Genomic DNA, 13,817 nt, shown 5'->3' with positions numbered 1-13,817 from the left:
TTGTTGAATTTCAGTTTTATCAATAATAGCCATTATAAAAGTAAGTAGCCTATAAGTAAAAAGTACAAGAAGCTATACAATAAGAAATAAAGCAAACGATTCAGTTAAACATACAAAGTCAGCGCTCTAGTCTAATATTACAACAACGGTAAAGTTAAATAGCCTAAATATAAAGTTATGAAATTTCACTTAGCCCTCAGTTTGGCCAGGGAACAAGATTCACAAGACCAAAGATCGCCCGTTAGGTCAACACAAGACGAATTATATGTTATCTTCTCTAAATACCGCTGTTTTGCGCTTGGTGTGAGCTTGTTCCTGTAAGGTCCCTTTTCTTTCGCTTTATCTTTTTGCATTGCTTTACTTTCTTCCTTTTCTTTTTCGTATTCGTAGATCAGTCTGTGTCCCGCTGAAATAATAAATAGCCTAATAATAATAGCCTAATAAATGCGCAAAAATGAAAGAGCTCTGGAATGTTTAGTCGCGCTTCTGTGTAGTTCTGAAGGCGTTGCCCCTGGCAACCGATAGCGTCTCCTTCCATCATGGCCGACAGGCTCAGACCCCGCCCAAATCAACCCAAGTCGGCACGTGACTCCTGGGATGTCCCCAGTGGGTAAGCGTTTCGTATTAGTTTGAAGGTACCCCCGGGAGCCGCCATTGGCTAACAAGCCTTCACCTGCTGTTAGCATCCCATTGACTTCCATTCATTTTGGCGTCACTTTGACAGCGAATAACTTTACATCTGAGGCGTTTAAAGACTCCATTTGTCCATTATTTATTTCTAAAGAAACACGACAATGTATAAAAGGCTCCATTACCTTGTATCTTACGTTATGGCCCCGTAGAAGCAGTTTTTGTAAAAGTAGGCTAACGATTGCGTCAAAACCATGCGACTCTCTGGAAATTACCGTAGAGACAGGAAGAGAAGCTCGCGGGCAATTTGGGGGACGCGGAGGCATAAAGTCCGATAAAGTCAAAGGAGAAGCCCATAGAGAGTCATGACGTTGCTCCTGCTCCTAGCTCATGGACAGCTCCTTCTCACACTCTCCGTCTCTGCAAGATTCGGAAGGGAATGGTTCCGATTTCGTCTGGCACAGCTGCTAGAAAACTTACAACTGTCAGGCGGGCTGCTCACGTCACATCCCCGTCGTCAAGCTCAGTTTGAGTCTGCGCAGTACGCTTGGCAATCAGGAAATGACTGCTCCTTATGTGCTTCAACTTCTCTCCGTTGAAACCTATGGGGTCGCTGTGTCCAGTTTATATACTGTCTATGGATGTCCCGCGTGACGTCACGCCATTTGGAGCAGCCATTTTGACGGTATAGAAAATCCTAAACCGCTGGTCATAATACAGGTCGTCGTGAAATATTCACCAGAGAATGTCTAATATGGCTCTGTATTCACCTATTTTTCTATCATGCCCGAGCGATGCTGTGATACCGATAGCCTGCTAAGCTTGTGTATGCTTTTAATGAAGCTCCGGTGTAGCGTGATGGGAAGTGAATAAGGTAACTTAGCTGTAAATGTCACCGAACTCAATGTCAGGAAGTTTTTCTGCACATTTAATGTCTGTAAAAAGAACTTGTGGTGCTTCATAAGGATCTATGATTACTAATTCCTTTATCTTCCTCTTGTATATTTCTTTTTGTGATGACATATGACGTGAAGAGTTAGCTGACGGCCGCTGTGCTAATAATAGATAATGGTCAATGTTCGTCGCTGAAGTGCGTGAGAACAAATGAATAACATCAGTGTGAACCACGAACATTTATTTATTTTAATAAAAAATTTAAATTTTAATCATTCTGTGTCATTTTCAATGTCAATCTTTTCATTATTTACATGTTTATGCCCAAAATGCTATAATATTCAAAGTAGTTGACTGTCATTCTCCTCTATCCTGTGTACATTAACGTTATTGATTAAATAGCCTAACGTTAGCCTATTTAACATCGTTACTAGGCACGATCGCGAGCATTCATTCAACTATTTTAAAAGACTGGAATAAACACCAGCACACACAAGCAATCTTTATAGTCAATTTAATTAAAAAATGTAAACCCAACAGGTAAGAAATGTCAGAAAGAGAAGAAGAAAAAAACTGACGAGCATATGACTGCTGCAGCTTAGTGGATAAATATATTTAGCCTATTTATTATTCAGAATGCACAGTTGGAAAGAAAATATATTTATAGGAACATTACAGCAGGCTCAAGATAATTAATACAGTGACCATTATATACTATTATATTATTTTAATCAATTCGCAGTCATAAAACATGTGATAATCCGCATTCTCATGTATGTAGGTGCGCTGAAGTATTCCGTCAAAATGGCTGACACGCGGCTAGAGGTCACGTGACTGGGAGATCCCTTATTATCTTATTCAAGCAAGTGTGTATACAAGAAAAATGATTAGAGCGTACAAATCCCTTGATGCATACAACTACGTGCTATGTGCAGTTAGTCAAATTATGAATAGAAAGAATATAACATACAACTTCCTCCTTCTGTCCCACTCTTCCATTTGCCTAGATTTGGAATTACTTGCAACATGTATAATTTAAATGAGCAGATAAAACAGCGTAAAATAAAAAAAGCGTGCGCAAGCAGTGATGACGTCGCCGAGAAATCCATGTATTACATGCACTGGTTTCAGACATTCCTAAGGAGATAATTAGTCATTTTTGGCGAACAGGTGAAAATATGAGAGAGCAAGACTGCAGTATGCATTCGAGGGCTATATCCACGACATAATATGCAAACGATTAGAGAATAATTTAATCAAAATTGAAGCTAAAGCATAACGTTAGGTCCCAGCGCAATATAAATATAGATAAATATATAGCGATATATAAACTTTAAGAAAAATAAAATGTATGAATAAATAAAACGAGATATACGGAACGGTTCGTCATCGTTGTGCGCCACTCGCATCGGTTACCCTTATATCCATAGACATAATATACATAGACGCCCTATTGGCCGCTTTGGAACGTTGCTGCGATACGTCAACGCGTCCGCCATTTTGTGGAGGGCAAGACTGCGCTGTAATCAAATGCAAGTAAACTGCTGAGCTGCGGTTTTTCTGTATAAAAACCAAAAAAAATTACATTTATCAACCGATTTCGGTGGTTTGTATGTGGTGTACAAAAAAAGTTCCATCTGTAGTTAGTTAAACTCTCGATAGATAGACTTATATATATATATATTTTTTTAATAAGGAATGGCGAAAGCTCTGGCTTGTCATGTATTTAGCTTTTCATTCTTGGATAAGAATTGTGAACACCCCCATACTGAGATATAATTTAATTTTCACATTAAATTAAATAAAGTTTTCTTATTGTGGGAAAAGCATATTCTGTCATTGACCCGATTTTAGCAATAACAAAGATAACTGATGGATCATTTATGGTAATATGATATGGTACAACTACAGTGCAATGCAAATAGTAAATATAAGATAAAGTGAGAGGTAGGCTAATAGTAAATAGTTTAGTCAATAAAATAAACAAACAGTATACAGTAAATAAAATAGTAATGAAAAGTATAATTATATAATATCATAAGTACTAATATAATAATAATAATAATATATTGATAATAGCATATAGTTTATGTATACTATAATAATAGCAGTAGAATATGAAATATCAATTACAGAATATAGACAATAAAAAATAATAGGTTAAATAGTTACTATGAATAGTAAAATAATTTGACAGCATAACTATAATAGATTGATAATTGTAAGTGGTATATTATTATAATAACAATAATAAATAATGTAAATTTATACATTTTAAAATATTATTACATAGGCTATATAAAATAAAATGACGCAACCCTGTCTCTTTTTGTTAAATTTCAGTTTTTAAAAGGTATAAGAAGCTATACAAATCAAGAAATAAAGTAAACGATCCAGTCAAACATACAGCAGGCTACACTGTTATAATAGCCTAAATATATTAAGTTATGAAACTTCACTTTGCCCTCAGCCAAAACAATCTGCCAAGGAACAAATTATAGATTAATGAAACCAAAGATCGCCCGTTAGATAAACACAAGACGAATTATTCTCACTAGACTGACAGCGACGAACGTCAGAACTCAGAAGCGGTGTACGACATGCACTATAGCCGAGGCAAGGCTGTTCTCGGCGGGGTACATGAGCGCTGAACGCCCGCGGGGATCGCTGGATCTCACAACTCCGAAACCGTCAGATAACATTTTTAAAAAGGCGCTATCTTTATAAATAAACCACAGATTTGAGCTTTAAACAACTACATTGTCGACTGAAAAACTCTTAAAACTACATTTCGTGACACAATAACAGTAGTATTTTTAAATTTCGTGGCCTTTCTCCTCTGATAATAAAAATAGTAAATGAAATGCAACCAGAAACAAATTTTCAGTTTTGCTTGAGAAAGGTAATTCCCTGAGACCTGTTTTCAATTGTGTGGCGATTTGTAAAGCCCCAAGCAGCACAAGAAATAGGCATTTTTCTCAATTCTCGTTATGAGAGGTATGGGAAAGTTGCCCTCCGCAGTATGGCGGCGCCGTTGACGTACGATCCAGCGGCCAATAGGGCGTCTATGTATATTATGTCTATGCTTATATCTATGGGTTACCCTGGCAACGAGACTCGTAACTTTACACAACATGGCATCCCCTGTACATTTAGAGATCGTCGGTCTGTTAAGCAAACACAATTTTCAAAGAGCCAAAAGCATTGCGGAGGTAAAGTTTTTTTAAGATGCTTGACCACTTTGCATTTTGGCGTGGCTAACTAATAAAGATGCTGACTGCACACCTGTTCACAAAAGCTATAACGTCTGCTGCATTTACAGGGTTTGAAAAATAAATTCCCGGAGTCATTTGATGATCCAACAATTCGCCCGCTTCTTGAATGTGACTGGCATGACTATTTAGCTAACAAAAAGAAGGTATGGCACTTGTTATTTTACTGCTCGCTTCTTTTCAACACTACAGTATATCTGCGGAACAAATCAAATAGCCTACGTACGTTTTCTTCTCAAGGAGCTGAGAGGAGAGGTTTGGCAGTACACTGGATGTCTAATGTCCTTTGCAAACGGTCAGTTGCTCGGTGATGAGAGGAAACTGTCCACCTGGGCAGAGAAAGAGTGGAAGTTTTCTTTTCATCGACCACAGGCGCTTTATATGGCCCTGGCTGAGGAGTATTACACCAGCTATCTGCGAAGCACAGCTGTAAATAAACACGACAAACAACGGAGCGAGACATAACTAATAATACAAACCCAGAGAAATACATAAATAAACATACTTCATTTGTATGCGACTACAACCATTTAACATTTCTCATAATACCTCCAAGGTGTGCAACATCTGCTCTCTCTTTCTCACAGCACATTTTTGTTTATATGGATATTGAAAGCGGTGGAGAGGTATTTGGCAGGCTGTTGTTTGAGGTAAGGAAATCTTCTGCTTCTTGATGAGGTAAGTTACAGTGAAAATGTATTTCCGTACCATTCTTCTCTACTCTGAAAGTTTAAAATGTAACCTGCCAGCTGTTCTCAGACGTGTGTCCAAAGACGTGCAGGAACTTCAAGGCCCTGTGCACTGGAGAGGCAGGTTTGTCCAAGAGTAACCTTGAGTTGAGCTACAAGGCCTCAATTTTCCACAGAGTTGTGCCAAATGGCTGGCTGCAGGGTGGAGGTAAGAAGCAGTAAAGCGTTTACACATTCATGATAATTTAATACATTTCATAAATGTGAAAAATTGAATTATACATCCATTTTATACAGTTATACATTTATGTACACACACAATACCAGTAGCTAATACAGTTATGACCAGTGGTTAAATTGGGCCGGGGCTCTCCGGGGGTCAGTTGCCTACTGGAAACTATGTCACATAAAATTTTATGAAAGTGATGCTTTTGAAAACATATTTCTGATTATAAATTAAAAATTTTGAAATGGCATGTCTATTTTGTCTCGGCGGAGCTGAGATGAGAACAATCGGGACATGGACGTATTCTTGTTCGGCTGCTTAATCTCGTTGTCAGTCGACCATGATCGCGCACCACTCGCGCATGCCATGCGCATCTAGGCTACTACTCAGAACTCCGACATGGATAAATGTACGCAGCAATAATGAATGTTCCTGGGAGATCCGTAGTTGCGTGGGATGTGGAAGCGCGCAAAAGTTCCATAACCTTCGATCTACTGCCTTGAAAAAAAAAAAAACGAGCTGCTGGCCGCCGCTGCAGCAACAGATCAATTTTGTCAAGTTCAGCACAACGTTGGTTGTACAAAAAGTGCCCTGGCCTTGAATGACAAGGTAAGGAAAAAATGTTTGGCACATTGTATGGGTCACTATCATAACAAGGTAATACAATGTGTAATCAAGCGTTTTATATGTAATATGAGGGAAATAGGCTACACATTCCGTGGACGTGACACAAAAAATCTTTAACTTTTAGGTGGCAAAATATCTTTTTGTAATTCTGTGAATTACACTGCAAACCAAAGTAATACTACCCACCGGATGAAGAAGGGTTGGCTCTCCACAGAACATAACATATTCATTTTATTTTATTTTTCATGTTAGCATTTATGAGGAAAAAACAATGTTACGGACGTGACCGCTCTGAAAGCGGCACTAAAAGACTGTTTAAAACTTTCACTGAGACCTCAAACAGAAAGCACAAAGCCTTTCTTTAAAATGAATTTCGTTTTGTATTAATTGTATCTTAATTTTAATCAATGTTTCATCAACCAATTGCCTGGATTTAATAAATAAGAAGTAAATAGTATATAAACAATAGATAATCACGGCACGGACGCGCCGGCGAGTGAACTGGACTCTCGTCTCATAAATGAACCGAAACTCAGCGTATAAGGGAGCCTACTTGCCTGACAGACCTGATAAATATATCTATAGAAAGCTTGGAAGGTCTTTTTTTAAACAGAACAATTCAAAACGAAAGAAAACAGACCGCTGCTTGTGTAATCCGTATGAAATGTGCATTTCTCTCTGGCGAGTTCACTACTGCGAAGATTGCGAGGATATCATCGTCAACTTCATCTATGCAGGGCACTGACACAGAAAACACTTGTTTATTAATAAACAATTAAAATGTGTCCTTGCTATATTTTACATATTCATAATAATTACTTTTGCCGGTTCTTTGTGACAGCTTTTAGGTGCTTTATTGGCAGCGCCACCCTTACATGAACACGTCACCACCGCATCAGCACCGAAAACAGGACATTTTTTTCAAGCCCTGTTTTGGCAGGGGAAAAACTGATCAGAAAATGTAACGAAACGTTGTAGAAATGTAGTGGAGTAGAAAGTATAATAATTGCTGCAAAATGTAACAAAGTAAAAGTCAAAAGTATGCACTATTGATTCTACTTAAGTAAAGTAGGCCTACAGAAACAAAGTATTTGTACTTCGTTACATTCCACCACTTCTGATTAACAGTAATGTAAATGCTAAATGTCCTAATACCTGTTGATACTACAACAATGCAAATATGCTCTTAACCTTGCAGTTTTTCACATATCATGTAAGACTCAATTTCTCAATTTCTTTGCACAAACCTCTCCAGAAAATGCCATTTAATAGTTTTTTTTTATTCCGGGGGGGGGGGGGGTATGACTGTATAAAAATGTTTATGTTTTTAATTACAGATATTTCACCTGAAAGGAAAGGCACTGGGGGAGACTCTATATATGGTCCAACATTTGAGGGTATATGCTTATTAACAAATTTATGTGGCACACAAATTGTGTGTGTTATTCATACTTTAACACAATACTTGCTTAAATGTATGATTTAGGCTACATATTATGGAAGGCATTTTCTGCCACATTTAAATAAATAAATTAAATGATTAAAATGAAAATTAAAACCAGATTAACAATTTCATTACAGAAAACAGTACGCAAAAAATGTGACAAAATTGAGAATGAAATTAAATGATTTCATTTTCACAGCATTATCCCTGTCAAATTGAAAAATAAAATGCAATTGGTGATTTCACATTTCATTTCCACTACAGTCTCAAGGCAAGACTGCCAATATTAAAATGAAAAGCCAAACGTGAAAAAGAAACTACAAATACAGTTTTTACAATGCTCTTTGGTAACGCTCACGCAATAATAGTGACACAATTCAAATACAAATGTAAATTTTCGTTTTCATTTTAATTCCTCTTATCTCACAGTTTTCATTTTCGTTTTCATTTTCAAAGACAACCTGCATGCAAATTATATGTTAATGAGTGGGTGTGGCTTATTCTAGTAACGGCGCTGAGACACGCCTTCTGTAAAGCTAAGTCATCGTCCCGTGTGCATGAGTTAAATGTGTGAAACAAAATTATTTAAAAGTGATTATATTGTAATCGAGACGACGAGATATGGCGAAATCTGTTAGTGAGCTTTTGCGGGAAGCTGCCGCAGCATTAGAACATGGAAACAACCAGCCTGACCATGTTAGTTATAGTGTTAGACAGACTCAGACTAGACCATAATCGACGATGAGGTTCATGTATTAGGCTGTTTTGGAAATTCAACTATTTGGGTGTACAGAAGTCTTAGTAACAATTTCTACAACAATTATAGCCAGACATTAATACCCAATGGCTTTAACCGAGAACCTCGGCCAATGTTTCATACGCGTCGCGCCTAACAACGCCCTTCAGCCGTGACTTATTCAGATGATACAGCACTAGCTAGAGTACCTAGCAGCACTAGAGTACCTTATTGTTTTTATAAAACGGTTACCACGCAATACAAATATTAATCCCGAAACATATGTATCTATGCAACTTTCATGAAGTAAAATGAATCACTAAAAGCCAATTCCATCCGCTGGAGAAGAAAAAAATAGTCCCTGACCATAAAGCAACAGAAGAAATTACATCAGTTCTCCATTAGATGGAGACAAAGACTGTCTTAATGAGTGAGTCAGTCAGAGAAGACTTTTGAAATGACACAAACTTGTGATCACGGAGAAGAAAGACGCACACAACTGACATGACTACAGGCACGGACAACCCCTATTAACTGTTAAAAGTACAAGATATCACACAGGACATTCAAACAGATTTTTTATTATGAATACAGGATTGACCTGAAGGAAAATGCTATATCTAGCCTACTGTAAATGCAGGTGGTCTACACTCGTTTTCTCGATCTCATCCAGAAGTTGTTACTGGAAATGAAAACCAGCATTGTGATTCTTTTTGTACACAAACTTAAAATAACCAAAAGACACGTAACAGTTAAACAGCGGACAGATACAGGCTGTCCTGATACTGTATCTGAATAAGTCACGGCTGAAGGGCGTTGTTAGGCGCGACGCGTATGAAACATTGGCCGAGGTTCTCGGTTAAAGCCATTGGGTATTAATGTCTGGCTATAATTGTTGTAGAAATTGTGTTACTAAGACTTCTGTACACCCAAATAGTTGAATTTCTAAAACAGCCTAATACATGAATGAACCTCATCGTCGATTATGGTCTAGTCTGAGTCTAACACTATAACTAACATGGTCAGGCTGGTTGTTTCCATGTTCTAATGCTGCGGCAGCTTCCCGCAAAAGCTCACTAACAGATTTCGCCATATCTCGTCGTCTCGATTACAATATAATCACATTTAAATAATTTCGTTTCACACATTCAACTCATGCACACGGGACGATGACTTAAGCCTGTTTCATACTTCTGCGTCGGACCTACGCCGATGCCTCTACGCTGTAGAAGGGTGTCTCAGCGCCGTTACTAGAATAAGCCACACCCACTCATTAACATATTATTTGCATGCAGGTTGTCTTTGAAAATGAAAACGAAAATGAAAACTGTGAGATAAAAGAGGAATTAAAATGAAAACGAAAATTTACATTTGTATTTGAATTGTGTCACTATTATTGCGTGAGCGTTACCAAAGAGCATTGTAAAAACTGTATTTGTAGTTCCTTTTTCACGTTTGGCTTTTCATTTTAATATTGGCAGTCTTGCCTCGAGACTGTAGTGGAAATGAAATGTGAAATCACCAATTGCATTTTATTTTTCAATTTGACAGGGATGTTGTGAAAATGAAATCATTTAATTTCATTCTCAATTTTGTCACATTTTTTGCGTACTGTTTTCTGTAATGAAATTGTTAATCTGGTTTTAATTTTCATTTTAATCATTTAATTTATTTATTTAAATTTGGCAGAAAATGCCTTCCATAACATATTGATTCATGCATATAAAAAGCACTAGGCTGTTCTCTCCTCTAGATGAGAGTTTTGTCATATCCCACAACAAGCGTGGCATCCTGGGAATGGCTAACCAAGGTGCTCATAGCAACGGCTCTCAGTTCTACATCACACTACAGCCAGCGTCCTGGATGGACTACAAATATGTGGCTTTTGGGTAATGACCCTAATAAATTGTCTTGATATTTGGCTTTGCATTATTAATGCAGACATCATACTCAGTTACCTTTGCTACTTAACACTCTTACAAAATCCAAAGTCTCCATCACAACTTTTTCCCTCTCTCCCAGGCAACTCATTGAAGGCACTGCGGTTCTAAAGAGAATAGAGGCAGTGCCCACCTACAACGAACGGCCCAAACAGGACTGCAAAATAGCAGCATGTGGAATATTTGAGCCCTGAGTTTTCACATGTGGCCTATAGATCAAGAAAGCAATACAAAAGGAGAAGCATTTTTAATAACCATTTGTGATGTATGTGGACAGGTGTGCACCATGTGTTTTTTAATGGTCGACCCAATATTTTTGCCATATTGCCAATATTTCAGCATAAACATTCAACAAATAAACTGACCTAAAATTAAAAACCTCTCTTTATATGATTTAAATATTCAGTTTGACTTATTTCTATGGTGCTTTTCTTCCTTTGCCCATGGCAACTAACCGCAGTTGTTCCAAAAAGCAGTGATCTGCAGTGACGTGCACATTATCGTGAGCTTGGCAAAAGAGTCTGTTGAAGTGCTGCTGAGAAACAACCACGTTGAGTGTGCATTGCTGTAAAACAGATTTATTTACTTGAGAGAGAGAGAGAGAGTCCCTGTCAGTTAAACCCAAAAAGACTAAAATAATGATATATTCCGAAAAAGATCCAACCACCAAGACCAACATCATAGCTTTAAATTAGACAACATGCTCCTCGAACACACGCAGAACTACACTTACCGTGGCATAAATATTAGCAACACAGGAAATTTTAAAAAAGCTGTCAACGACCTCAGAGATAAGGCACAGAGAGCTTTTTATGATATTAAGAGAACTATCCAAATTGAAATCCCAATCAGAATCTGGCTAAAAATATTAAAATCAGTAATAGACCCCATGGCGCTCTACATGTTTGACGTCTGGGGTCCACTCACAAACCAAGAGTTTATTAAATGGGACAAACACCCAATAGAGACTCTTCAGACCGAACAATGCAAAAACCTGCAATGAGTACAGTGCAAAAACTCAATTGTAAGTCATTTATAAGTGGTTAGTTAATGATGAACTAGTCATTTACAGAACATTCATAAATGAGTAGCAAGTGATATACTAACATTTTATGTATGTTTTGTAAATTCCGTTACAAGTCATTTACATGTGATTAGTTAATGATTAACTAATTATTTTCGAAACATGACTAAGCGTTCATAAATGATTAATAAGTGATATGTTAATTATTGTATGTATGTTTTGTAGATTCAGTTATAAGTAATTAGGGTTTTAGTAATTAGGGATTAAGTAATTAGATTAAGGGATGCAGAAAGTGTTGTAAATGATTTATTCATGCGTTTACACATCTATAACAGGTGTTGAACACTGTAGTGTGTACTGCAGTGTAAGTGCTGACTGGTGAGGGTATAGACAGCTTCTCTGAAACACATGGAGTCTTTAACCACTGTGCACCTGATGTGAGCAAAACATACAAAAAAAATGTAACATCATTTATTAAACATTTATGAAACACAGTCATGTTTAGTAAATTATTAGTTAATCATTAACTAATCAATTGTAAATGACTTATAACTGAATCTACAAAACATATAATGAACATATCACTAATTAATCATTTATGAATGATTAGTCATGTTTTTTAAATGATTAGTTAATCATTAACTAATCAATTGTAAATGACTTGTAACACAATTTACAAAACATACATAAAATGTTAGTATGTCACTTGCTACTCATTTATGAATGTTTTGTAAATGATTAGTTCATCATTAACTAATCACTTATAAATTACTTACAACTGAACGTTATTATAAAGTGTTACCTGCCCGCTTACAAAGCCCTGAACTACCAAGAGCTGATGCCAGAAAGAAACATCTTTGGCCAATTGGTCTTAGAGCTGACTACACAAACCAAAACATGTCTGACTGACTGAGAATAAAAATTTAGCCAGACCAAACCAAATAATTAAAACACAAAAAGAATTAAAGCTGCAAGCAGCATTTAGCGGGGTTCAAGCATTTAGGGTCTTTAAGCACATAAGGCAGTTTAGTGAGTTGTCTGAGTTTTTGTTAAGGATTTACAGGCTTTTGAGTGTTTTTTGCCATAACCATTTTCTAAATGATCCTGTTATGGCTACCCAATGGGTAAAGTTTAAGTTTTTTATATAATTATTGATCTAGAGCTTCCAGAAAATTGTACTGCACTGGTATATTTCCGATCGGGCTAAAAACCGATGGCGGCATAGACATACATGGCACCTTGGACCAAGACACTGCATGCCAATTTTAAAGTCAATCGAACTAATGGTCAGGTGGTTATAGCCCTTTTCCTGTTTTTGTGATTATATGGCCTGATCTCCATTTTAAATAATTATTTTAAAGGTGCTGTAGAATGCATTGATATATTTTAAATTGTTCTCTGATATCTCTGAAACAGAAATGTCTTCAACAGTCAAGTAGTGGATAAAATCACTAATGTTACTTTCTGCTTGCGGTAGGGGTTGTAATGGAAATATAACATTAGTTGGAACTGCCCCCTTCTTCAGTATCAAACAATGAGCGAAACCTGCTTGATATTGTCCCACTCCCAGGTTAGAAAAACTGTCTGTGGTAAAATGGGCAGAGCAAACTAACAGCTTTGAATTAAAATGGTGAGGTATCCTGTTGTAAACATCAACCATGCCTGTTGACAGTTTTGTGGGAAGGGAATGAAAAGTTCTCAAATCTGCAGCACAGCCTCGAACATAACATTTATATCCATGATCTGCCATTTTCACTATTGTCCTTGCTTGCTTCTTCACAATACCTGCAGATCTTCTGATGATTCAGCTGTGCAGGTCCACGTTAACACTGCCTGGCCTAGAACATGGGCTGGTATATGCAAATTTGGGGGGTATAAATATTAATGATCCTGACTCCAACGTCACAGTCAGTGTTATGCTGGGATTCACTCATTTTTCAGCGGTCTTTTGCAAACAGGAGATTTACACATGAAGGAGGAAACAATGGTGTTTGAGGCTCACGGTATGTCAGTTCCATGTCCAGAACTCTTATCATTCAACTATGCCAAGATAAATACAGTTTTCAATTGTATGGCACCTTTAAAATAGATGATTAGTAATATAATGCTTACTTGTAGTCTGAAATGGCTTTAACAAAAGAAGAAAAATAGTCTTAGATTTCTGTTCACTCTAATCATGTACAAATAAAGTAGCACATTAAGATTACATTTATTTGAATGCATTAGTGAGTGTGTGATTGTGCTGTGTGTGCAGCGTATCAATACTAAAAGTGAAGGTGTAGTTGATATCTTTGGTGATAATATCTGTAGTAATCATAAAAAAAATCAATTAAGA

The 13,817-nt window shown here is 37.0% G+C and overlaps 1 protein-coding gene across 1 annotated transcript; it reads left to right on the top strand.

The window, feature by feature from the left end:
• Positions 1-3,689: 3,689 nt before the first annotated feature.
• On the top strand, positions 3,690-10,652 carry ppil6 (peptidylprolyl isomerase (cyclophilin)-like 6; the record flags this gene model as incomplete). Its single annotated transcript, XM_081378372.1, has 8 exons — positions 3,690-4,736; positions 4,847-4,942; positions 5,037-5,225; positions 5,384-5,446; positions 5,546-5,693; positions 7,676-7,735; positions 10,272-10,407; positions 10,541-10,652. The coding sequence occupies exons 1-8, from the start codon at positions 4,659-4,661 to the stop codon at positions 10,650-10,652; spliced, it is 882 nt and encodes a 293-aa protein (XP_081234498.1). The 5' UTR covers positions 3,690-4,658.
• Between the last annotated feature and the right edge of the window lie 3,165 nt (positions 10,653-13,817).

This window comes from Scardinius erythrophthalmus (genome assembly GCF_964197995.2).
Source record: "Scardinius erythrophthalmus genome assembly, chromosome: 11".
Classification (NCBI taxonomy): domain Eukaryota; kingdom Metazoa; phylum Chordata; class Actinopteri; order Cypriniformes; family Leuciscidae; genus Scardinius; species Scardinius erythrophthalmus.
This window is presented reverse-complemented; position numbering and strand designations above follow the sequence as displayed.